General features: G+C 43.4%; 1 protein-coding gene across 1 annotated transcript in view; it reads right to left on the reverse strand.

Annotated features, from left to right (window-relative positions):
- Positions 1-24,882, reverse strand: part of LOC146802433 (kelch-like protein 1) — a 771,680-nt gene that overhangs the window by 53,618 nt on the left and 693,180 nt on the right. Inside the window, exon 10 of the mRNA XM_085623756.1 lies at positions 13,243-13,414. Coding sequence (XP_085479882.1) covers positions 13,243-13,414 — 172 coding nt within the window. The remainder of the gene's footprint in view (positions 1-13,242; positions 13,415-24,882) is intronic.

The following is a 24,882-nucleotide window of genomic DNA, read 5'->3' on the forward strand; positions in this document are numbered from 1 at the left end:
CCTCATGCCCAAGAAAGTAATTTGGACACCAGAGTGTCAGAAGGCCGTTGACACTATGAACGAGGCTTTATGGTCAGCACCAGTGCTGCTTGCCCCTGACTCCACAAAGGAATTTGTGGTTCAGACAGATGCTTCAGAAGAAGTGATTGGGTCAGTGTTGGCACACGTAAATGAAAAAGGCCTTTATCAGCCAGTTGCCTTCATCATTAGGTGAATTCTCCCCAGAGAACAAAGATGGAGTGTGTGAGAAGTTGGCCTGGTACATTCTGTCCACTAATTAAAGTGGGCAGCTTGCAGCAGTCAAAACAACCCTTATGGTGATTTAAGAGGTCAAGGATAACATTAGAAAGCTATCCAAGTGGTAGCTGTGAGGAGCAGCCTTCAGGCTTAGTCTTGAAGAAATGTTAAGCAGCTTGTTTTACCAGAATGCAACCTGATTAAATGAAAGGAGAGCCACACTGTTGTTATAAAAATATATATTTATTGATATAACACTCTCTAGTATGACCCAGTATCTTCTACATGAAGATACTCACAAAGCAAAAAATACTGTAGCACAGAAACAATAGTAAATAGCAGTAATACACAGTGGGCTCCAGGGGTGACCAAACCATATACTAAAATAGTGGTATAAGAACCACGACTCGAGTCAAGACAGTGTCTAATGGACGTAGAACTGCTGGGACCCAATGGAATCACCAAAGGTGAGTAAGTAGGGATCCCACTGAGGATGGGTGCAGTGTGGGAATAAGGCCTGGACAGTGAACTCCGCTCCGTTCACGGAGTTTGCGGAGTTTTCTGCACTTCGCACTCCACGGATCGAAGAAAACTCCGCTTCACGATGTGCAGCCGAGTTTTTTCCCCGCTCGTGACCGCGAACGGTAAGTTCCACGAGCTGCCGCTCGGGTTGAATTTCTACTCGCCCTTGCGGGTGTCATGCTTCATCATCGGGCATTGCTCATCGTGGAGGTGGCGCTGCAGTCCCCCACGGGCCCCGCGAGAGGGCTCTTTGTCGGAGATCTTTTTTAGGAGATGCCGCAGTTGTGCATGTGGGTGTGAGGACCTTGTGAAAAAAGTGTGTGAGTGAAAATAAAATTACCTCGTCGGTGCCCCAATATAACTTTATTCAGGGGTCCGGAAGGTAAATTAAAATCAAAGGGACTGGTGCCTATCCTTAAAACAAATGTGTAAGGGGGGTAGATATGCTCCCAGTGCTCTCAGTCCGTGGGGGTGATGTGAACGTGTAATACGGTCAACATGTTTTGCGCATCAGGTGGGTCCCTAACGGATCCTCAGTGTGCTTCGTCAGGACCGTAAAAGTGAAGTAAAAAAAAAGCTGAGAGTCTGGGAACAACACACAGTACTCTCACCATACCCAAATGTAGGGTTAGATGCATCTGAGGCGCTTTGTAGACTTGTTTTGTTCGTAGTCTCGTTTTTACACAACCTAGTAAAGACACAAACAAAATGACAACAAAGAAAGCAAAGTATATGACATAGAGAGAATATCAATATACTCATTCATGGGACTTGCAATGTTGTAATATTAAATAACAAGTCACACACAACTACAATGTATGCTTGATGTAGCAAGCGTTGGTGTATAAAACTAGGCTGTGTTATGCGTGGTAAGTGTGACCCATAAAAAGAACAATAGGAGAAACATCCAGGTAAAGAATTGAGTGACTAGGAGACAGAAAAACAGCCATTCAGCAAATATTGCGACAGTGGTCTTGAAGCAATCCCAAAAACTCTGTGTGGTGCAGCCCCAATTACAGGCTCAAAATGGGGCTTGAGTTAGTAGTGCACGGAACAATGCCAAGATTTAATGGTATCACTCATGCAGAAATGCCATCAAGACATACATTAGTTATATTAACTGTAGCATGTAAAGTCAACCGCAGTGGTAATCGCAAATAAGCAATGGAGATGATGGAGACGCCTGTCCCTCAAAAAGTAAGAACGGGCAGCGTCAGCGAATACTTCGGATGTGAAGACACCAAAGCTGAGTGGCGGTAAAAAGTCGAATTAGCAATGCCACACGCGCTGTGCAAGTGCCTATAAAGCTGGTCTGTGGCAATGAGAGCATACTTACAGTTTCCCTTTCACTAAGCAGCCTTGTTACCTGCTACTCTGATCAGCCTCACCGGTATCAGTTTAAATCAACCAGCGTCTAAATAGAACCGGTCTTCACCGTTAAACCAAAAATTACGGTGAAAACGTCATTCGCTACATGAAAGGCATCACAAGAGGGGCACTGTAACGCTGGCGGCCATGATGGAATGGAGTCAGTCAGACTGCAATGAAGTATCTGACTCGGGGCTAAGTGCTGCCCGTAAATAAAAAGGTGGAAATGCACTCCATGGGGACTGAATTCTGATCTGGAGGCATACCCACCTTGGGACAAGCAGTTTAATATATTGCAAGTGTATAAAAATTGTAAAAACAATGCTGTTCGTGCAATTGGTAATGGTTAATGGCAAGAGCCCTGTCATGTAAGTAATGTTTAAAACAGTGGTTGGGCAGTGGCAGCCATTATTGGAGAGTTTTGAAACAGACCATAACATGTGGTGTGGAGTTCTTTTCACATGAAAATATCCTATGTAAATACATAAGTTCAACCCCCACTTATAGTGACTGCAGAAGTCTACAAATCACAGAGGTGTCACGCTTATAGTGGGAAGAGCAGTGGATAGTGGGGGGACAGAGATGAGTTAGATCACTGACAATGGTGTAGTCAAAGTGTGTGCGTTAGTTCCCATTGACTGATGGTAGTCACTAGAAGGTGGGACCAGTGGTCGCCTTGGCAGTCGCAGGGACAATGACAACTTGCAGGGATAGCAATCATGGGGATGATGACAGTTAGCAGAGGACAGGAAGTAATCCCTTGCTAGAGTTGATTTATGCTATCAAAAAAGTGTGATCATGCCCACAGTCATTGTAAATGATGAAGGTAAGAGCCCAAGTTGTCCCATAGTTACAGATGGAGTCTGACTTCAAGACGCTAGTTGAACCCAAGGTTTATCTTCATTGAGACCTGTAATATTGCTCTTTCAGCGGAACACCCAACTTTGTTAGTTTTTGAATAGTGTACGTGAGGACCAGTTGGGATGGGATTCAATTATGGTCCAGTGGAGACTTTCGTGGGGGTGATTCCTCTCTAAGCAATGATTCTGTAGCCTGGTGTTACTTTTTCTACAGCGGATAGTGCTTTTGTGTTCCCCAATGCGTGTCTTGACGAGGCGGGTGGTCATGCCCACGTACCTCATGGCACAGGGACAGGTGATTAGGTGTACACCATTTTTCATGTTACAATTAGTGTGGCATTTTTGAAGCCAAGGTTTGGGCAAGCCGAGATCAATATGTTTGGATGCTGTAGTCTGGGGACACACAGCACAAGTCCCGCATGGCTAGTGTCCTTCCACGGGGAGTAAGGCCCAGGTCTCTGGATGGTAGTTCTAGGTTGAGTGTGGACCAATATATCTCTGAAATTCTCTGTGCACTTGAAAGCAAACAGTGAGGGTGGACCTGGGCTAAAATCACCTGTTTCTAGGATTTTCCAATGTCTCTTAATAATCTTTTGAATTTTGTTAGAGTTGGGGGTAAATGTAGTCATGCAGGTTAAGGTGTCTGTCTCAGGTTTGGTTCTGACCTCAAGGAGGGCATCCCTATCATTATTCCTAGCTCTTTTGTTGGCATCTCGTATAATCTTCCTAGGATGATGTCGAGCTGATAAATTGTGAGATTGTATTCCAGACTGGGATTCAAATTCGTTGAGTGTGTTACAGTTCCTGCGGAGACGCAGGAACTGCCCGACTGGTAGATTGTTTCTAAGTGCTTTGGGGTGGTGACTATCATACAGAAGCAGACTATTTCTGTCTGTTGGTTTGCTGTAATTGGTGGTTTTGAGTACACCATCCTGTAATGTGATCAAAAGGTCTAGAAACGGAATCTGTCCTTGTGATTTGGAACCAGTAAATTTAAGTAAAGGGTCAAGGGTGTTGATCCAGTCAAAGAAGGTTCCACATTGTGCCTCATCCACCTGCCAAAACATGATGATATCATAGATATAGTGGCGCCACATCAGGATATTACTCCTGTATGGATTGTCCTCTTTCAAGATGAATTTCTCTTTGAAGTGTGTCATATAGAGACACGCCAGACTTGGCGTAAAGGTACTGCCCATACCTCACATCACCCCCACGGACTGAGAGCACTGGGAGCATATCTACCCACTTACACATTTGTTTTAAGGATAGGCTCCAGTCCCTTTGATTTTAATTTACCTTCCGGGCCCCTGAATAAAGTTATATTGGGGCACCGACGAGGTAATTTTATTTTCACTCACAGACATTTTTTACAAGGGCCTCACATGCACAACTGTGGCACCTCCTAAAAAAGATCTCCGACAAAGAGCCCTCTCGCGGGGCCCGTGCGTGACTGCAGCGCCACCTCCATGAGGATCAACGCTCGATGATGAAGCATGATACCCGCAAGGGTGTGTGAGGACACCATTGTCTAAAGGAGGAATTCCCCTATCCTATCCTAATTTATATTTATATTTTACTCACTCTTGCTTCAGACATTCTTTCTCAACAAATAGTTGTAGGAATTTCTCCTCGTATAGGAACAGCTACCACTCAGTGTGTGAACATTTACTTTTGGGAGCATTGGTACTGGACCTTCTTTCCTTTTCTGTAATTGCTCCCCGTCCCCCCCTTTTTTGTAATGTGTGACTGAATTTCTACCCGAGCAGCAGGAATACCAGCACAAACTGCAGTTCGCATTGCACTCCTCCACTCATGGAACTTCGCAGAGTTTTTTTGTAACTTCGCAGAGTTCCACGTAGCAAAACTATGCGAACTACGCCCAGGCCGGGTGGGAACACGACTTCGTGCTCTGTACAATTCTATGGGGAAGTCGCGGTTGAAGTTTTCGAGTTTAAGGACCCTTCCCAGTGGACTTCTAAGAAACCCCGGGGAACTTAGAAGGTTGGAGAGCCACCCCACCCATGTATACCAAAGTACCAGAGTTACCTATCCCAGGGAAGCCGGGTGCATAGGTCTGAAGTGGCGTCGGAAACCACTGTTGAACCCAATGATGGCCTTCGAAGAAGAGCCACTTCTGGAAGGAAGAAAAGTGTCTGATGGAATCCAAAGGTGGATTCTTGTCAAAGAGTACCTGAAAGCAAAGGGGACAGAGTCTGGATCACTTAGGAGTGACCAGGGGCTTGGTAGACGGATGTCCATCAATGTCGGGTGCTTCTGGTGCATTGATGGAGCTCTTGACTCTGCAGCTACAGGGACCAGGAGACATGAAGGACAACGAGGAGCCGGATAGGGGTTGGTGTCCGGTGGGAGCAACAAAAAGCCTCGGCAACGGCAAGACATGCAGAAGGTCAAAGAAGGTTACGTGTTGGACCATCAAGGTCCAGGAGACTCACCAAACACAGGCCAGCCTGGAGCAACCAGGGGAGCCCAAGTAAAGCAAAGTTGACCCTCAAATGGACCTACTGGCCGGAGGCACAGGAGTCACAGGAGTCACAAGAGGGTCTTGAGCAATTCCGCCAAACAGCAGCCCACGGAGCACTCGGCGTCACAAGGAAAGAGTTCTTGGCAGTAAATGGTGCCAGAGGTAGGAGCTGCTCGGAGTCCAATTCACTTGCTTAGGAAACTTCAACAAGTATATGCACTTGCAAATGAATGCGGTGCACAGGGGTACGGGTATTGCAGCGCCCACGAGGGATTCTGGCCTTAAGCTTAGTAAGAGGGCAGCTCAGACCTCGAGATATGTAGAAATGCACCTCCTGTGTTGCTGGAGTCTTCGGGGTCCGTAGGAGCTCAAGAGCAGCAGAACAGTCAGTCATGATGTGGTGCCTGTGGATGCAGGGGAGTGACCCCGTCATTCCAAGGGAGATATCTTTGGCTGTCATTGATGCTCCACAGGTCCTGCGCAGAGCCTGTATGGTGCATGGGAACAGACAATGCTCCAGACTGAGAGGAGATGAAGTCGGGCCCAAACAAAGTCCAGCGAAGTCCAGAGTGTCCAGACGGTCAAAGTTTGGTGGTTTCTGGTTCAGAATCTTGTCCACATCGAATCCAGGGTTCACAGCCAGGTAAGTCCCTCTGTACCCATGGGAGAGGGTTGGAAAGATTCAGGGGACCGTCCCAGGGGAGGGTCTGGACAGTGGGTAGGTTACTCCCATGTTCCTTGTCCAGTTTCGTGCCAGAGCAGGAGCCAACGGCTCCCAGGACTGGTTTGAACTGGAGTATGCACAGGGACATTAAATGTGCCCCTCATGCCGACTTTCGGTTGCTGGCAAGCACACCCACCCAGCCCTTATACACTAAATACTGTTTGGGAGGTGGTCACACCTCCCTTTGACAGGATGCCTATTGTTCCACCTTCCTCTACTCAAGCTTGGCTCTGCAGCAGGAGGGCAGAAATGTGTCTCTGGTTGGCAGCAAATATTTTGTGCTGCCTGTGATAAGAAGGCTGGTACCGGGAATACCAGGGACCCAACGAAGCTCACCTCTGAGGAGTGGAATCATACCTCCCACACTGGTTACCGGTGTGGGGGAATGATTCCACAATATTTGATACCAAACACAATAGGGTTACTTTCAGCCGTTTTAGAGTTGGTCATCACGCGGTTGCATATATGTCGTAAATGACTGCTGCAATAACAACCCGGGAATGGACTCCGTAGGCTGCAGGGGTGTCCTGCTCATGCAGTGGCACCCTCTCACCCAGAACCATGCACCCTGCGTTAAGGATTGTCAAGGCCTGCTATAGGGGTGACTTATAGGTTTTAAGTGTTGTGACCCTTAGATATAGTAAATCTGTATCTTAGGTAAGTGGTGCACGCACCAACTTACACAGGCTGCAATGGCAGACCTGTAATTCCATTTTGCGTGGCCTCTCGTGGATGGCATAATACAAGCTTCCGCCCATAGGAGGCCTCTGGGGTACCTATGCCCTGGGTACATGGGTACCATATACTAGGGACTGACAAGGGTACCCCAGAATCCAATCTGGAGTGCACCTAAGTACATGAGATAACAGTTTAGGGAGAAAGCAGATAGAACGGGTCCTGATTAGCAGGATCCCAGTCAGACTAGTCGAAAACAGCATCACATTTAGCAAAAAGTGGGGGTAACCATGAGAAGCAGATCCTACTTGTCTACAGAGTGAAACTGAGAGGGAAGCCTTTGCTGTGATCTATTCCCTGAAGAAGTTGAGGCCATACAAGTTTGGAATTCACCTCCATGTTTAAACTGACCCCAGACCTCTCAAGTGGCTTATGCAGATGAGGGGCAGCAATCTTAAACTGTTGAGATGGTCCATGAATTGACTTCACAGTGGAACACAGACCTGGGACTGCCCATGCCAATGCAGATGGACTTTCCAGGTTTTTCAACTTAGCTGATGAGGCCTACCATGGTATAGGTCAGTTACCATCACCTTTCATCTCGGGGGGGCTGTGTGAGAAAGTCCTCCTTTTTGTTCTGATCATCCCCATTTTTTGCTTGGTTCTCCTAGTAACTGACTTTGACTGCACCCTGGTCTCTGCTTACTAGGTCCAGGGCTAGTGCTCTGATTGTAAGGATATTCAAATGGGTTGTAATTATAATTGGTACTGACAGCCTAGCTGTAAGTCCCTAGTATATAATTGGGCATGTAGGTTTACAGGCCAAGTAGACCTAATGCTCTTAAGTGTGCACTACTGTGGTTCCTGCTGCCATTTTAAAGGCAGCTCTGACTTTTAGGCTGCCTTTCCCTTAAATGTATATGCAAACTCGACTTTGAATTTAAATGTACTTCCAAAGTCTCAAACTAACTTATTTTTACATATGTCACCCCTAATATCTCCCTTGGTGCCCCTGGGGTAAGGTACCTAGTAACTTTAAGCAGGGAAATTATAAAAGATGTTTATAAGCCCTGGTGAGTTAAAAATTGCCAATTCCAATTTCCCCATTGTAGGGAATGGCTCCATAGGCTACCATTGAGATATTTTAGTATAAATATTGACAGGAAACACCTAAAAATATACTTAATGCTATTTAATTAATAGTTAAGATAAATCCAACAACTTGCCACTGGTGAATTTATAAAAACTATTAAAGAAAATAATTTGGGTTTTTTCAGTGAGCCTAAATCCCGATTTTTAGCTGCTCATTCCTGATTGGCCAGCCTTTCCCAGGCTGAGCCAGAGCTGCTTGATGAGGTGTGAAGTCTACTGTCAAATTAGACAAGGGATTTCCTGTGGGTGGAGAACTTTAGCTGCAGAAGCCAAAAGGCAGGAAGAGGGTGGCGGAGCCAAACAGGTCTTCAAAGAAAGAATGACAGTTTGGGACCAGCACAGGCTGAGCCCCACATCTTGAACCTGCAGTCACACAGGAGCCGCAGTAATTAGATTAGTCAGGGGGGTCTTAGGGTTGTGTTAGAGAATCTTAGCCAAACATGTGGGTTGGCTTAGTCAGATCTAATCCCAAAGGAGAGACTTTCTCTACTTTGGATTTTAGGAGGATAATGCTTTCTGGGAGAAGAATATGCCACACTTTGGAGGAAATGATCATATACCTGGGTGGCCCGGCATCCCATTGGACAGCAGTGCCCCCCTGCGTGACACACAGAAACTATGACTAAATATGGAAAAGCTGCACAGCTCCTCAGATCTGTTGCCTAAAACTACAAGGGAAAGAAGCACTGTCTTGCTGGAATCTGGTTCTGCACCCAAAGGACTGCACTCTGAAGGACTGCACCTGCTGTACAATCTGCTACTACAGCCATAAGGACGTTGCCTTTCTTTAAGAAGGACTAAGCGGTGGACTCCCTGCAAGCTGCAGGTTAACAGTACCCACCTGCATCATACCACAACCGCACCATCTACAACACTCTCTGTGTGCAACTAAAAATATGTTATAACCCTAAGTGCAGATTCTAATCTGTCACAGCCACACCACTGAGCAAAAACAGCTATCCTATGGTGCACAACTCTCAGGTGTAGGTCTACCCATTGCCCCTCCAACCCAGCATCACACCCAGTCTGTGAGTGCATGTATATTGTCATTCAGTCTGGCACAGTCTGATACCCGTTCTTCACAGGCGCTACATAAAACACTTTACCACAGCCCCATACAGCACTCGATGTGTCACTTTCACCTCTTATGTACATACCAGTCACTGGTATCCCCTCCATTCTGTCACAAAATATATGCCAACACCCACAATTTGGATTTCGCACCTTTGAAGTTTCGTCCCCTTCATTTCAAGTTAAAAGGGAAGGTAAACCCCCTGATTTTCTCAGCCTCCATCTTGTCAGTTCTCTACATCCACACAGTCACTCACCAGCTCCAGGCAGCCATCTCCTTCTGTCTCTACAACACCTCCAGCTGCGGGAGGCTTGTGAGCCGCTGGAAGGCAAACTCTCCTGCCACACCAGCATCAACTCCGCCTCTCTAGACTCCGGAGTTCTATCACAGCCAGAAGGACTCAGGAGGTGTCCGCCGCCAGAGCTCATCCTGCTGGCTGCCGCCCTTGGAGTGATCTCTGCTACAGCTCGGTGTGCCTCCCCCACTGTGCTCCCAAGCCTGATCAGTGTCCATGTTCCTGTTGACGTTGTATACTCGTTGCCTGGCAGCTCTGTCACTACTTGCAGGGCAGTGACTTGCGAGGAGCCCTGGCACCTGTCTTACATTACAGGCAGCAACCTCACTGAGTCCCAGACCGTGGGGACAGTAGAGTGAGCAACAGGCCCAAGTGAGAACCCAACTCACTAGGCAGCCCCTCCCGCCCCTAAGAATTGCTCCCTCCACTCCAGTGATCCTTAGTGCTGGCTCTTCGGACACAGAGTTCTAACATACGTTGCCAGTTCCTCGTCTGCACAGAAACGGTACCAGTATTCAGGACTTTGACATCAAAGCCCTAGTTATAAAAGATAAATTAATGGCACGTGGATACCCTCGTAAGCTAGTGAGAGATTCATACAAGAGGACAAGATTTTGTGACAGACAGACAGCATTTGCTAACAAACACCAATAAGAAGAAGAACTCTGAACTAGTATTTGTCACACGGCATTCCATGCTGAATGAACAAATCAGGTAAATGATTTCTTCCAACTGGTATATTTTGCACATCAACAGGGAACAACAGGATAATAAAATACCCAAACCATTGTTCGCCTAAAATAGAAATCTGAAAGACCTTGTGGTGAGATCACGTATGCCCCAACCACAAATGCCAATACAGAGAAGTATTGTGGGGCTCACACCGACCTATAGGGAATTTTAGATGTGGCACCTGTAAGGTCTGTCCATTAGCACTGGAGACAGATCAGGTACAATTAAATGGACAGACTATTCAGGCAACAAACATGACAAACTGTAAAACAAAGGACATAGTATACCTCTTAATCTGCCCCTGCGGGTTAGGGTATGTGGGCAAGACAGCAGGTACACTTGCTATAAGATTAACTGAGCATCCCATAGTAGAACACTATATCTCAATGAACCACACAGAAGAAGACATTCAGTGGTTCATAATTGAGAAAATACTACCTAAACAGGGCAAGAGCAGCGAAGTTATAAGAAAGAAATGCGAAGTATATTGGATATTGGATTTCAAGAAAGGATTAAATCAAGAAATTCTGTGGGAACAAGTCATGAGGCTAAATTCTTAAACTTGACCTACAATAGCCGGTAATACATAAAAATAGCACTTGACTTGCCTATTAATCCGGTTGTGGCTCACCTTACATTTGGTATGTACCATAATGCAGAAGGCACGTATAGAGCCACACAATTAGACATGATCATCATACAGGGTGTGTTTACCCTATAAAAAGTAGCAAAACAAAAATGACGATACTTAGAAACGCTTTGCATAATTGTCTAGGTATTATAAACTTCACGGCTCTTCTTTGAACTTATTGATCACTAGGCAATACTGGAAGTTAATCTATTGATTAAATATCATGTTCTTTATAGAATGCAAAACACCACTTCAATATGGAGGCTATTTAGTGAGTCCATCCTCTATGTTTAGTAGTCTGCAAGCAACGTCACCAAGTAATAATCGAGCGCATCAATCACGTGCTATAGGACGTTGCGCAGACACAAACATTAACGCATAAGTAAAGGTGCGTATCGTGAGGGAGAGCGTACTCGATTTGCCGTAAGGAAGAATCTTCTGCGTACTAAGACAGACATGCAAGTAAGTAACTGCAACCTGTAGAAGACAGATATTAAAGCAGCTGGAAGGCTTACCTACCGGTATCCTCTTGTGAGTTATATGCACGGGGCAAGCATTCTCTAAGATTATACCTATATTGATCCCCATGTGAACCATAGGATCCACGATAATGTAGTATTGCAGTGACTATATTTTCCTAACCTCTATAAACCTTAATTTAGAAACAATACATTTTTTCCATACTTTTAAGGCACTGTAACGGAAGAGGTACAGTTGGGACTACCGGATTTGATATTTATTAAAGGAGAGGTGTTTTGCACAATAAACAAACATTATACAGAGTGAATGTAAGTAGTGACACAGAAACCCCGGCACTCTGGTTGTATATGTAAACAGTTCTAAATATAAATCTCTTAAGGCAGAAAGATGAAATGATGTGAGAAAATGGCCCCTGACACAGAGAATATCCAGGAATGCACATATGTATCATTCAGACACTGATTTATTAATTGAAGAAATGTTCAAAAACATATGTCAAGGACATTGCATCTCATGTCAGAAAGTTTTCATAATAGTAAGTAATGTTTTGAAATTCTTGGGAGTCCAGTTCTTGACTTATGAAGCATCAAAAACAGCCAACGCGCGTTTCGTCACCACTGTGACTTCCTCAAGGCCTCTATTGTGGAGCTCGCAAAACGAGGGGGGTTTCCGTATGCCTAGTCCCCTATAGATTCCGATATCCTGGATACTTATGGAGTCCCAGGTTCAAGTTCCAAGGTTTGAACTGATTGCAGAAATACCCCTCCTTATTGTATTGTGATTTCATATGTCCTGAGTCAGAATTGGATGGAGAACAAGTCAAAAGTCCCCACACACTATACAGTATTCATTTATAAGTGTGTGATCGTGAACATCTCTGTTGTCCAGACACAATATGTCCACACATTAGGGAACCATGATAAGGCCCTTGGGGGGTAATGTATCCGCTGCAGAAAAGTTTCGCCGTCCGTAGCGACTTCTGAGCCAGCTGGCAAAGTTATTTTGCCAAATTCCAAGTGGAGTGCGGAGTGCCAAAACTTCGCGAACTCTACCAGTGGAGTGGTGTTCACCAGTACCCCTAATCAAAATCAACCTGCTGGAGTGGACTGCTTGAAGTCGAGAGAAAACTCCTCCAGAAAATTTTGACTGATGCCCCCCACTTAGTGTCAAGCATGACCAGAAGTCCCAAATTGGCTCTATTGGTTTTTAAGCACTAGCAAATGTTTATCCTTTAAAAACTCATATATCAGGTTCCCCACATTGGATTTATGTCATTATGGTGCCTGTATGTTCATAAACATATTTGGGTGATGTGTCTTTCTGTTTGTAATGTATTGAGGTTTTTATAGCAATACAAGGAAAAAAGTCAATGTGTTTGTAATAAATAATGGGTTTCTGAATTGATTTAATCAAAACCCGTCATGGGCACATCTCCGATACACATGACAAAGAGCCCTTTGTTACTTTCCTTCCTTCTCTAAAAGAGACCATAACATCCATTTATCTTTTTTACAAGTTATCACACAGGTAAATAAATCATATTCATTGGGTTTTTTCAGTTATCTTCTAAGCATTATCCTGAGGAGGTCTCACTTATTCATAGAGACCAAAACCGTGATGTGTTTCACTAACTGTAGACAATTTGTTACAGGTGACCTCATGTGATCCTCTCTGCCTCCAAGATGCACAGAGAAAGAATTGGGAAATTGAACTGTAGTGCATTAAAATGTGTATTTATTTATATATTACATTGAGAGGTTTTGTGCGTATTTTACGTTCTGCACCAATTTGGTTTTTGCTGACATTGTTAGCAATAAACATGTTCTCTCAATTTCCTTTATTTTTCTATTGTTCTTAACATATATTCAGATGCTTTGACAGGCAGTTCATCAGATCCTATTAATGTTTATAATAGTTTACTAAAGCAGCATACAAGTACACTAACTTCTAATGCATATGATTCCTTGAAAGAGATTAAGGAAAGCATAAAATAATACACAGTAATTTACCGTTGTCCACTCATTTATTTGTGGGTCATATGACTCCATTGTGTTAAGGTATGTTTGTCCATCGTATCCTCCAACAGCATATAATCTGTCCCCGAGAAGACAAACACCAACAGCATCACGTGGCATACTTAATGGTGCCACCATTGTCCAAGTGTCTGTTTTTGGATCATACCTAGAAAAAGGTAAAACATGTCACACTGGATTAAAATAAGTTAAGTATATATTTTAAAAACATTCAACTACTCTCTCATTAATTTTAATAAAGTTTAAAGAAACAGCATAAGATTTTCTGTCACATCAGAGATAAGACCACTCATCAGCTACTCGAAAATTAACTCAAATCTCTTCTGTGCTGGTTTTGAATATGAAGGTCACAGCAATGCCAGAGGAACGTAATGCCTCAAATCAAGTCCAGCCTTTATCCACTATTAAACCACAACCTTTTCTATAGGTTCATCCTTGCCCGGTGGTGCTGTCCTATTGCAGCTATAGAGGAGTTTGGCCCTGGTTCACCCCCTCGGCCGTCACCTACCCAGCCGGTCATCTGACATTGTTTTTCCTCGCCTCCCCGTTATGTTTCCTTCCCTCTATCTTTCTCTGATGTCTATACTTTGAATCTGTAACTGAAGTAATTATGTAATCTTTAACTTGCTGATCCTCATGTAAAGTGCTCTGATACCTACGGGTCTAGCTAGCGCTATATAAAACTTTGCAAATAAAAATAAAATCCTACTTATTAGCACTCCACTCATAAAAAAACAGTTACTGTTGAAAGATATTTGAAGGAACTATATCTAATGAAACTCATTATCTCATGTCATTGTATTACCACACAACTCAAATCCAATGTATAGTCTTTGCGCAAAGAAGTGCTGGGGAATTCCTTAAATTAGCATACCTATTCCAAAACATCAGCAAGAAAGGAATTGTAAGTGATAATAATGAAATAAAATTGTATATGCTAAGAAGTAAGTCAGATATAAGATGAATTATGTAACAACAGAAATGTAGCAATCAAGCATTAGGTCACAAATCAGTATGAGGCAAGAAAATCTGATCTACTATTTGGGTAAAGAACCTTTGGGTGTATTAAATGTGTAGCCCTGATAAGTGATGGCCATGCTGCCAAGAAAAGACTGTCTTCAATCACTGACATTTATTCATTTATTCTGGTAACGTCTAATGAATAAGCATTGTGTTTTGAGCATTTGCCTACTTTGCCCCATTATTCTTACCAGAACAAAGGCACACTTATTCAGGTTCCCTTTCACTGTTCTTATGTTCTCATGATGAACTTACAGCTGACAATAGGTGAAAGGTTTCTCAACACTCTTACAAACAGATTAGTTTTGCTCTCATTTTTATTGGACTCATTACTTTGTACCCAGGACCCATTTCTGAACCACAGTCCTTTTCTTTGTAAGTATATACACCACTAGTCATGTTTACTGTTTTTCTCACTATGTGATCACTTGGGGACAATGAGCATGCACCAAAATGTTTCCCCCTTCAGCCATGTTGCGAAGCTACTTGTAACGTTGACAGATTTTTTATTTGCATTCAGACACTTTAGCCTCAACATATGAGCATCCTAATAATTGAAAACAGGAGACTTTGGGTCCTATCTGAAAAAAGAGATTTACAAAAGTGAAGAATATTGTTCTAAAACTATTTACAAATTGTGGGATCGGTCATTTCTATAGTCCATATTTTTAAATAATCTTGCTGGATTTATGCCACTGCTTCATGCTTGTTAACAAAGACATTAAGGAAGAGGGGTAGAAGGGAAAAAATGCAGATATTGTGCAGTGCCAAGGCATAAGATCTGATACATTCTGACACTAAAAATGTTAATATTGACACTATGGCAATGATGCTGTGAATAACCTTCGACCTATCTCCCTTATCGTGCACAATCAAGATGTCCGCACCTCTAATAACATTTAAAATGAATGCATGAATGGCTTTCCTAGTGAGTTGCCAGCTCTTAAAGAGAACACACAGTGAATGACATCTTCAAACAAAGCAACTTTATCAGAGTTTTTATTGTTGGCTTTTGTTAGGATGAAGCAATCTAGCCACTTCTCAGATCAAATTTTAGTACACATAGCAAAAGATCTGTGTTATTAGCTCTTGTACTATTGGACCAATCAAGTGAATTCACCCTTGAAGCAGAGTTTCCTTTCTGGATTGTATGGAAATTGGCCAAATCTCTCAAATAGCTGCTCATACCCTTTGCAGATGCTGCGATCTCACACCAGGCAGCATAGAAGGGTGGAACCACAAAATGGTTATGGACTCTGGTTCCAGGCAACATTGGACAACAAGGAACCAGAGTATGGTTGAGGACTCAACTTCTAGCCTGTCTGAGGACTTTCCTTCCTTACAAAGGACTGCTGTGTAGTCTTGCACTGTGAACAGCATTTCTATGACAATTACCATTTGATAAAGCAAGTCTGAGACTGTGTTTTAGTATGTATACTGCATAATTCCAGGTTGTTGATGACGCAGTTCACATGTTTGACAACTGACATTTTAATGGATTTTTCTTTTTGATTTATTAGCTGCCTTTGACATGGTAAATCATTCCATATTGATCAATCTCCTCAAAGAGCACACAGGTGTTGATATGTATGTTCTTAATTTATTTAGATCTTATCTGATTAAGTAATCTCAACAGCTGTAAAGAAACTTCTTAACCAGATCTATTACCTTGCCACAAGGAAACCACCAGGTTCCATTCTGGCCCTGAAACATTTGAATCTTTACTTAGAACACCTTGGAGTTATCCTTGAGTCATCAGGGAACTTATACTACTAACACCACTGGCTATACACAGCGTCATAGTAATTATTGTCTCCTAATTTTATTTCTCATCCAGACTAAACCCTACCTATTGTTCAAATTAGGATGTCAGACATAAACTATATGAAACTCGAACCAGCAGAGTTACTACAAATTTATCCTAAACATTCAAAAAGATCTGTGCGAACTTTGATTTACATATGCATCATCGTTGATCAAAATCATGGTATCATTTTTAGTGAAAAGTCCTTAAAAGCTAAATATTTTTGTTAAGGGAGTTTCTTTCCAATGGAGACTACTGTAAAGTACTAAACAATTTAATGGTCTGTTGAGTCCCCTTTTTGATTACCTTCAGAAAGGGCAACTACTCTAAGAATCCACAGTGTCCCACTGCACAGGATGCAGTAAAGATTTCTCATTAGGACTGAGGACAAGGGGAAATAAACCCATGAGAAATCTGTTAAGCTTGATGGAAGAAGAAGATAAATTGAAATGATGAGAATGGTAAGCACACAGCTTCTCTTGATAGGGCATAGAGTATAAAGAGACACGCAGACATTCAGGAGAAGGATTTCGCACAAGTTACTACTCAAAGAGTAAAATCAGGGTCAGAAATGAAAATAAGGTGACAAAGAATGTGATGAGAGATAAGGTAGAAAAAGCATTGTAACATATCCATTACTGAGAATTGCATCATTATATAGAATACAACATGAGATAACATTACAAGAGAAAGCCCTTAGTGTATCTTTGATTGAGATCATCTGATAACATCAAGTAGATTGATTACAGTCATATAAATGTCTTGTATTTGGTTTGGCCATGTCCTCATCCTGCAAATCATGATCGTCCATTTGGGAAGTTGAAAAGAGCCCATGTTTGACATCTCTTCACAAAGCGGCATTCTGCAATACTGCTGATGCTATTCAAACACTGTTTGTAGGAAGGTGGAATCTGACTGCATGGTTGCCCCCACTTTTTTCCTGGTGTTTGAATGGTTTTTGACAAGTCTGACTGGGATCCTGCTATCCAGGACCGCAGCCTATCAGCTTACTCCCTAAAAATGACTGATGTGCATATTAGATACACTCGTGATTGGATACTGTGGTACCTTATGAGCCCCTAGTATATGGTACCTTAGGTACCAAGGGCATAAGTACTTCACAGGCCTACCAGGGGCTGAAGCATGTATTATGCCACCCCTGGGAAGCAGACTAAATCTGACACCACAGGCCTGCTACTGCAGCCTGGGTGAGGTAGTGTTAGCACTCCTCACAGAGGTATAGGTTTCTATATCTCACCATACACACACATATAAACCTATCAGCCACCCCTATGGCAGGCCCTATCAATCCTGAGGGCAGGGTGCTTGGTTTACAATGTGAGGGGGTGCCTCTGCATGAGCAGGGCCCCTCTACAGATGGCAGAGTCTATTCTCTATGGCTGTTTGTGGATGCGGTTAAACCATATACTCTTAAGTGCATTATATCCCAACGGTAAATGCTAACTTTGGAATGACTGCATCAAAACTTGTTGTGTTTGGTGTCAAACAACTTGGAAGCATACCCCCACACCAGTAACTGGTGTGGGAGTATGATCCCACCCTTCTAGAGGGTACGACATGTACCCACTGTAGTAAAACGACAGAAATCTGAAAGAGCCCTGGCATCACAAAATGGATGCCACCAGCACAGACACTGGGCTGCCCTCCTGCTCCTGACTGAAACTCACAGTGGAGGAAGCCCAACAAAAGGCCTCCTGTCACAGGGAGGTGTCACCACCTTCCAGACAGGATTTAGTGTATTGGAGCTGGGTGGGTGCACTTCTAGAGTGCTTTGAAGTTCTGCACTGGGGGAGCAGTAGCCTCATCTGTGCATATGCCAGCTCAAACCGGTTCAGGGGCTACCTGTCCCTGCTCTGGTGCGAAACTGGACCAAGGGAAGTGGGTGTAACCACCCCCTACCCTGACCCTCCTAGAGGAGTGGTCATAGAGCTAGTCCCTCCCCTATCTTCAGTATAAGATAGCAAACTTTGCCATTGCAAAACAGATAACACTGGATGATGCTCTACAAAGAGAATCCTGGCCCTTCGATGTTCCACTACCTTTGGAAGACAGAAGAATCTCCCTTGGAGTCAAGGAGTGACTCCCCTGCTCGGCAGGCACCAAAAACCTTAATCAATGGTCGCAAACTTTCCCACTCCCGCCGGAGTTCAAAGTCCCTGCAGCCCCAGAAAAGGTTTTCCTGACTTCTCGTCGGCCATTGTGAGTCCCCAGCAGAGCTGAGGCTAGTGGACCCCACGAGTGATGAGGAACAGCAATACCCGGTTACCATGCACTATTGTTGAGTGCAACACCTTCACAATGTTCTATGAACTTGTGCATTGGACCATTTGTGGGCCAAGCCTCCAGCAGGTATAGCAGCGAAAATCAGAGGCCTACCCCATCCCGAGTGACCGTGGGCTCCTGTGAAGCATTTTCTCAAGAGGTGTCATTGCGATCCCTTGCCCGTTGGCGTGTGGGTCCCCCAAAGACTTTCTTATTGACTAAAAGGGCTCCCCTGGTTGCTCCAGGCCTGCCCTCACTCACCCTTGCTGGGTGAGTCCCTCAGACCTTGCTGGTCTACAACGCTGACCTTCTTCAATTTCCACAATACTTGCTGTTGCCAAGGCTTGTTGGCTCCAATCCAGTTGTCAACACCTCAGTCAGTTGCAGACGTTGTGGGACACTCCAAGTCCAGCTTCTGGTCATTGTCGATCTCTCCTGGACCTCGTGAGCGAAGAGTCAAAACACCACCGATGACCTGAAATCACCCAACATCCGTGGTCAGCCATCTTCCTGGCCACCGGTCACGGGCAAGTGACTTTGAACACTGTCCCTTCAATTTTCAGGTCATCTGCATCTCGAATCCACCCTTGGATTCCACCGGACACTTCTTCAGTCGACGCAAGCAGCAAGCCTTCTTTGGTCTCCATAGAAAACAGCGACGCGACCTGACACCAAAAGACACCTATGCACCCGGTTTCCCTGGGTGAGGTAACTCGTGCACTCCAGTGCCCTAGTGTGTGTTGGCCCTCGAATTACTTACCTTGTAAGTGGCTTGCTTGTAGACTTCCTCGAAGTACCCTAAAACTTTAAAAATCCAACTGCGACTTGCTCCATTATAATCAATGGGAACCTGCCGCTGTGTTCACACACTGCATGCGTCTCCCGTGGGTCGATTACTTACCTGCTTTCTCTGCAATGGTGAAGGCCCAGCGATTCTACAGGCCCTAGGCCTTGTCATTTTGCAAGTCGAATTTCCTAACCCTCATTTTTAGTATATGGTCTGGTACGCCCCTAGGGCCCCAGACATATTTGTGCTTAACTTATTGTGAAACGTTGATACTTGGATGTGTTCCTGACTTCTAATCTCATAAAGAGATTAGTAAAGTGTGTCTAGAAATAAATACATATATATTTGATATATATACCTGTGTGGTGTCCTTTCATTTGGTAATTCAAGAGATTATAAGGTAAAACAAGCTGCTTTACATTCCTCGGAGACTTAGCCTGAAGGCTGCTCTGCACAGCTACCACTAGGATAGCTTTCTTTAAAAGGTTGTCTTAAACCTATCTACCGTAAGAGTCGAATTGGACTGGTGCAAGGTGGCCACTATAACTAGTGACCAGCATATGCCAGGCCAACTTCTCACACTGATCTTCAAAAAGCTTGTGGAATTCCACTTTGATTGGCAGCTGTAGTGATGCAGGGGCTTGGAACATGCTGCCTGATCATAAGGACAATGCTTCTTCCACTTTTGCCTCTGCACAGGCTCCAATAAGCTCTCAACTGCCTTCTCAACACAATTTATTAGTAATCCCCTATCCAAAAGCCCTAGCCTTTTTGGGTGTCTTTGAAAGACGCAAAGAACCGCAACATCTTCATAGTAAACACAACTTTTTAAAAGTTTTGGCCAGATGGTTCTCCCACAAAACCCTGAAAAGGAAGTAAAGGGCCTGCAGGAGTTACACAGCACTCTGGCATTGGCTCTATGGGGCCTGCAGGAGTACCTCGGTATCTACGGGACATTACAAAAATAGTTAAAGCAAGCATCTAATTCGCCACTGAGAGAACCCAGATAAAAACATATTTCCACATGCCTTTAGGTACAGCCTCAAACAAACTTCTTCATCAGCATAACCAGAACGATGTTTTAGAGTGGCAGTTTGGTGTACATATAATCACACTCCAGCATGGCCTTAGAGGGATCTGCACACTAAGAAACACCACACACGCCATTTACTGGGCCTAACACAGGTGTAACATCGGAATACATTGACATGATTGTCATTCCATTGACGTCTGCAGCAGCACAACAATGGATGTCTGAGAAAGAATCAGTGGTGTGGCAGCTTTCCTGACTTCCAGCAGGAGAAAGAAATAACTGTATAGGAGGTTATGTGTAATTTGGGCAACCATGTGCTCCATAGGGATAAAGCTGATCGATACTCAATGGGAAAGAGTGGGATGTGGAAGCACCTGAAGACTATGCATCCCAACAGCATAGATGGCACTTTGTTAGAAAGGAGTGGCAGAAAAAAACAGACGGGGCCAGAGTACGTTTTACACTACTACCAAGAGAAATTCATGACAAGATGCTGCATTTAACAAATATTGCATGCACTGCCTAAACCATGTAGCCTCTGGAGAAACAAACAAAGGAATATTTTGTAAGGCTATGGAAGATCACATTAATAAAGAACATAAAGACTGGAGGAAAAAAGAAACCATATAAAAATATGTTCAAAAAAGAAAATAAAAAAATTAAGAAGAAAAAAGGTAAAAACAACAATAGTTTAAAACTGTAAAACACAAAAACAATTACTAAAAAACAAAGAAAATGTAAAATACAACACACAAAGAAAATCCAGAGTGTAGGAAATTCATCTTTTCAGCATGGTCATGTCAAATGCTATGTCTTTTGCTGGAACTAGTATTTTTGGCGGCTTTAGAACTCTGTGCATTTTACCACAGTTAACCAGTAGAAAAGTGTATTTGCTACTCCTTAAATCAAATTCAAATTGGCAAAGTCCTAAATTGATATTGTTAATCTACCCTATACCCTAGCATATGATACAAGGTAAACGCAGAGTCTGGAAGTTTAATGCCAGAAGTGGACTTCGGCACCTATTGTGCCATCGACTACAGTGGCAGAGCAAACATGGCTTCAGGCCTACCCTTGTAGCGTGCTGCATTTTTAAACTTGCAGCTTTGCCTGACAACATGACCCTTTATGACTAGAGAAAACACCCCTATCAAATATCAATGAGTCACCCCCTTAGTAGCCCACAAGGTAGGTTGCATGATATTTGAAAGGTCTACCGTGACAAGGCCCAAAAGTTTTAAAAAACTATTTTCGTGGTGGCAGGCATAGCTGTCCCATGTAGAAAACCAGAGTGCAGATTAAATTACTAATACTGTATCAAAAGAATGGGACATGCTAGAAACGAAATAAAATTGTAATTTTTACTACTTATTAAAATGCAGTTCAAATGTCTGATTTGTATTAAATACTAAAGAAAATTAACTTTTGGGAAGTTACCTTTTGTATACCTGAAGGACCTGGATGCTAATTTATATTAGTTCTCCAGCTGTTTCCAGCCAATTATGAGCCTTGAATTGGTTTGAAAAAGTATAAAGAAACATCATGAGAGAATAAAGAAACAGCCAGTGAATAGCCTTGAATTGGTGTGAACAAAGAAAAAGGTGTGAAATGTCTCCCAGGAACAAATAATTGACTGATCTGAAGGGAGAAACTTGATGCCACTGATTTCAGCAGAGGATGCAGGGTGGGGCTATAGGCCTCCTTTTGACAGCGCAGTGTCAAATCCTGCTTGACAGGTCTGATGAGCAACATAAAACACTGGGGGTGCACATAAAAGTGAGACAACAGAATGACAAGACAATTCCTGTGGATCCCTTGTCTTCTTGCTGCTGAAGGCCCATGTTTTTTTTCCAGCCCGACCTCTGTCTCTGGGTTCTCATATAAAAACCTGTGGTGCACTGGAAAGGGAGAGAACAGGATGACAAAACAATTCTAGTAGATCCGCTGTGTGGGAGCTGGAGAATGCTGATTTTGTCCTACCGGACTTCTTTCTCTGGATTTACATATAACACTTGGGAGGTACTTGAAAGGCAGAGAAGAGGAAGCCCAAAACAATTTTGGTTCATCCACTATCTGGCTGCTGAAGGACCTTGCTTTGTTTTACCAGCCTTCTGTCTCTGGGTTTGTCATAGTCACACTACATGATCCAAACTTGCATTTAGTGTTAGAAGTAGGAGGAGTACACTCCCTACACACACAATCCTCAAAGCTCTAGTTGAATGTGACTGAAGATTTTTGCGTCAAAGAAAACAGGAACTAACAAAAAAGGTGGGTAGAGTTGGCCCTGGGAATGTTTTACCCATTGGTTAAGCAGGGGTCAGGAGTCTCCCAAGAACCCCGAATAGCTCATGTCAGCAATAAATGTGGCAGGTCCAGGCACTCACTTCAGAACACTATTTAAACCTGCAAAAGCTCATAAGAGGACCTGCTGTCTATGACCCGGTAGGAGCACAGGAATTGGACCTGGTCCCTCTTGTACCCAGGACAAAGAATTGGACTCCAATGGTAATAAGGCTGAACTCCTGTGTGGATATAGGGAGACAAGCATTAAGAGGCAATTTTCTGGAAGTACTCAGCTGGCCAGTGGCAACTGGACCTGGGCTGGAGCTTGCTGTTGGCCTCTGTCTGACACCCCGTCAATCTAAATGTGCCTCCCTTGAGATCCTAGGGGGCTTCAGAAGTGTACTCCTGTGCTGGATTGAGACTTAAAAGACTATGGGTCTGATTTAGATCTTGGCCGATGGGTTACTCAGTCACAATGGTGACAGATATCCCGTCCGCTGACCTATAAATCTCAATATATCTTATGGAATTTATATTCCGGGAGACGGGATATCTGTCACCGTTGTGACGAAGCAACCCATTCGCTAAGATCTAAATCAGGCCCTATGTCAGAAGGTAAAATCTTTGACCAGGAGGACCCTATTTAGTGGATCCCACCACAAGCATTGAATATCATTGGCAATTTGTTATTTTTTGGCTCTATTTCTGCTTCTACTCGAAACTTTAAAAAAATCATAGTTCAAGTTCTCCTTATAGAATTTTTGTCATTTTTGTGTGTGCAGATTTATAGCACAAACTTGACTCAAAGGTATTGGAGTGCTTTACATGAGCACCAGTTACGATATACAAGGACGTCATTTCTTTCATTTTATTAAATCTGTTTAGAAATTTTACTGTTTTGCTTTTCTTACTTTATTACGATTGGGGTACTGCACCAATACTTTACATTTCACCCTAAGTTAAAACTTGCTGCACTGCCCTATAGCACCAGGGTGTTGAGCTCTGGTAATTCTAGTGACTTTGAGTGTTCATCCTGATGAGGGTTCTGATTATTTCTAGAGGTGGGGAGTCACCCTCCCCAAGTAATATGCCAAGAGTTTCCACAGAGGTTAAACTCTTCATGCAATCTCCTCTGTACAAAAACACAGGTTGTGTACAAAAGAGGTCAGGTTGGAAACATGAACAGAGTTGGCGCAGAGACCAGACCTTCTGCTGAGCCCCTAAATGCATTTGGCTTTATGCATTGAGGTTACCTACCTGAAAGAGGGGTAACATATGCTCCATGTAGAATATGATAAAAAACAGAAACTCATTGAGAAAAACAAAGTTAGAGTGATGTTGTAGCTAGGAATGGAATTAAGACCAAAGCTTATGTAAACAGAGCAGATAAATTCAGTGAAAAAGAATAGGTTAAAGGGACATTCTACTTACGGGACAAAGTCACACAACAACTAACTTTTAAAAGCTTTGTAAAGCCATAGTAACATGCTGACGATATTGCATTTAACCAACTATAACTTGCCCCCTTGGTATATTGCTTATTACCTAATTATTGTCCCACTGTTTGCTCCTTTTGAGACCCCTAGATACTGGGATAGTTTTCTGACTCTGAGAGTGCCCTTGGCTCTGCCCTGGGCAGTGCCAGGGGTAGTGCTATGTTGAAAACACCCAGGGAAAGCGCACATAGGGTACACTATATATCAGGGTACTCTTATAATTAGCATGACACACCCTAAAATACCCTAGGCCAGGGGATTAAAACTACCTTTAAATTCATGCAATCATTTACCTCAATCACAAAAATCGGGATTAATCCATCACTCTTTTGCTCACCTCAAAACCCCAGTTTGGACCCAGCGATATGCACATTAGTCTTGACCCTGTTCCCCATGGGAAGATTTCAGCCCGAACTGCCAGGCCATGTTTTCCCTGGACTGGAAACAAGCATCCTGGGACCAGTTTTGGGGCATCACCCCTCATCAGCCAGGCTTGCTGGAACCCAGTGGCACAGCGAGCAAGGGACCCACGTCTCGGCATCTTTTTGTGTTTGCTATGTTGGTCCTAAGCGGCCCAGGGAATGCCCAGACGTGCTCTCATTGAATCTTTCTTACCAAGGGTGCTTTCCAGTGTAAACATAAAGAACACAAGGTATAAATTATCATGGTGTTAAGTTGAGAGTTCAGAACTCTGTTGATATGTAGAATCTAAGACTAAGCCTTCATATCAGTAAATGTGCTTCCAAGTAAAATACTTATGATTTTGCCATGCTCTTTGGTATGTTTGGGACATATATATTATGAGGACTGTTCTGATGTGGCTGGTTAAAATATCTAACATTCTAGTTTTCTGTCTCAGAGGATAACCCATTAAATGTTGATAAACAGCTCTTCCCTTTTATAACATTCA

This window comes from Triturus cristatus, chromosome 8, assembly GCF_964204655.1.
Source record: "Triturus cristatus chromosome 8, aTriCri1.1, whole genome shotgun sequence".
NCBI classification, from domain to species: Eukaryota; Metazoa; Chordata; class Amphibia; order Caudata; family Salamandridae; genus Triturus; species Triturus cristatus.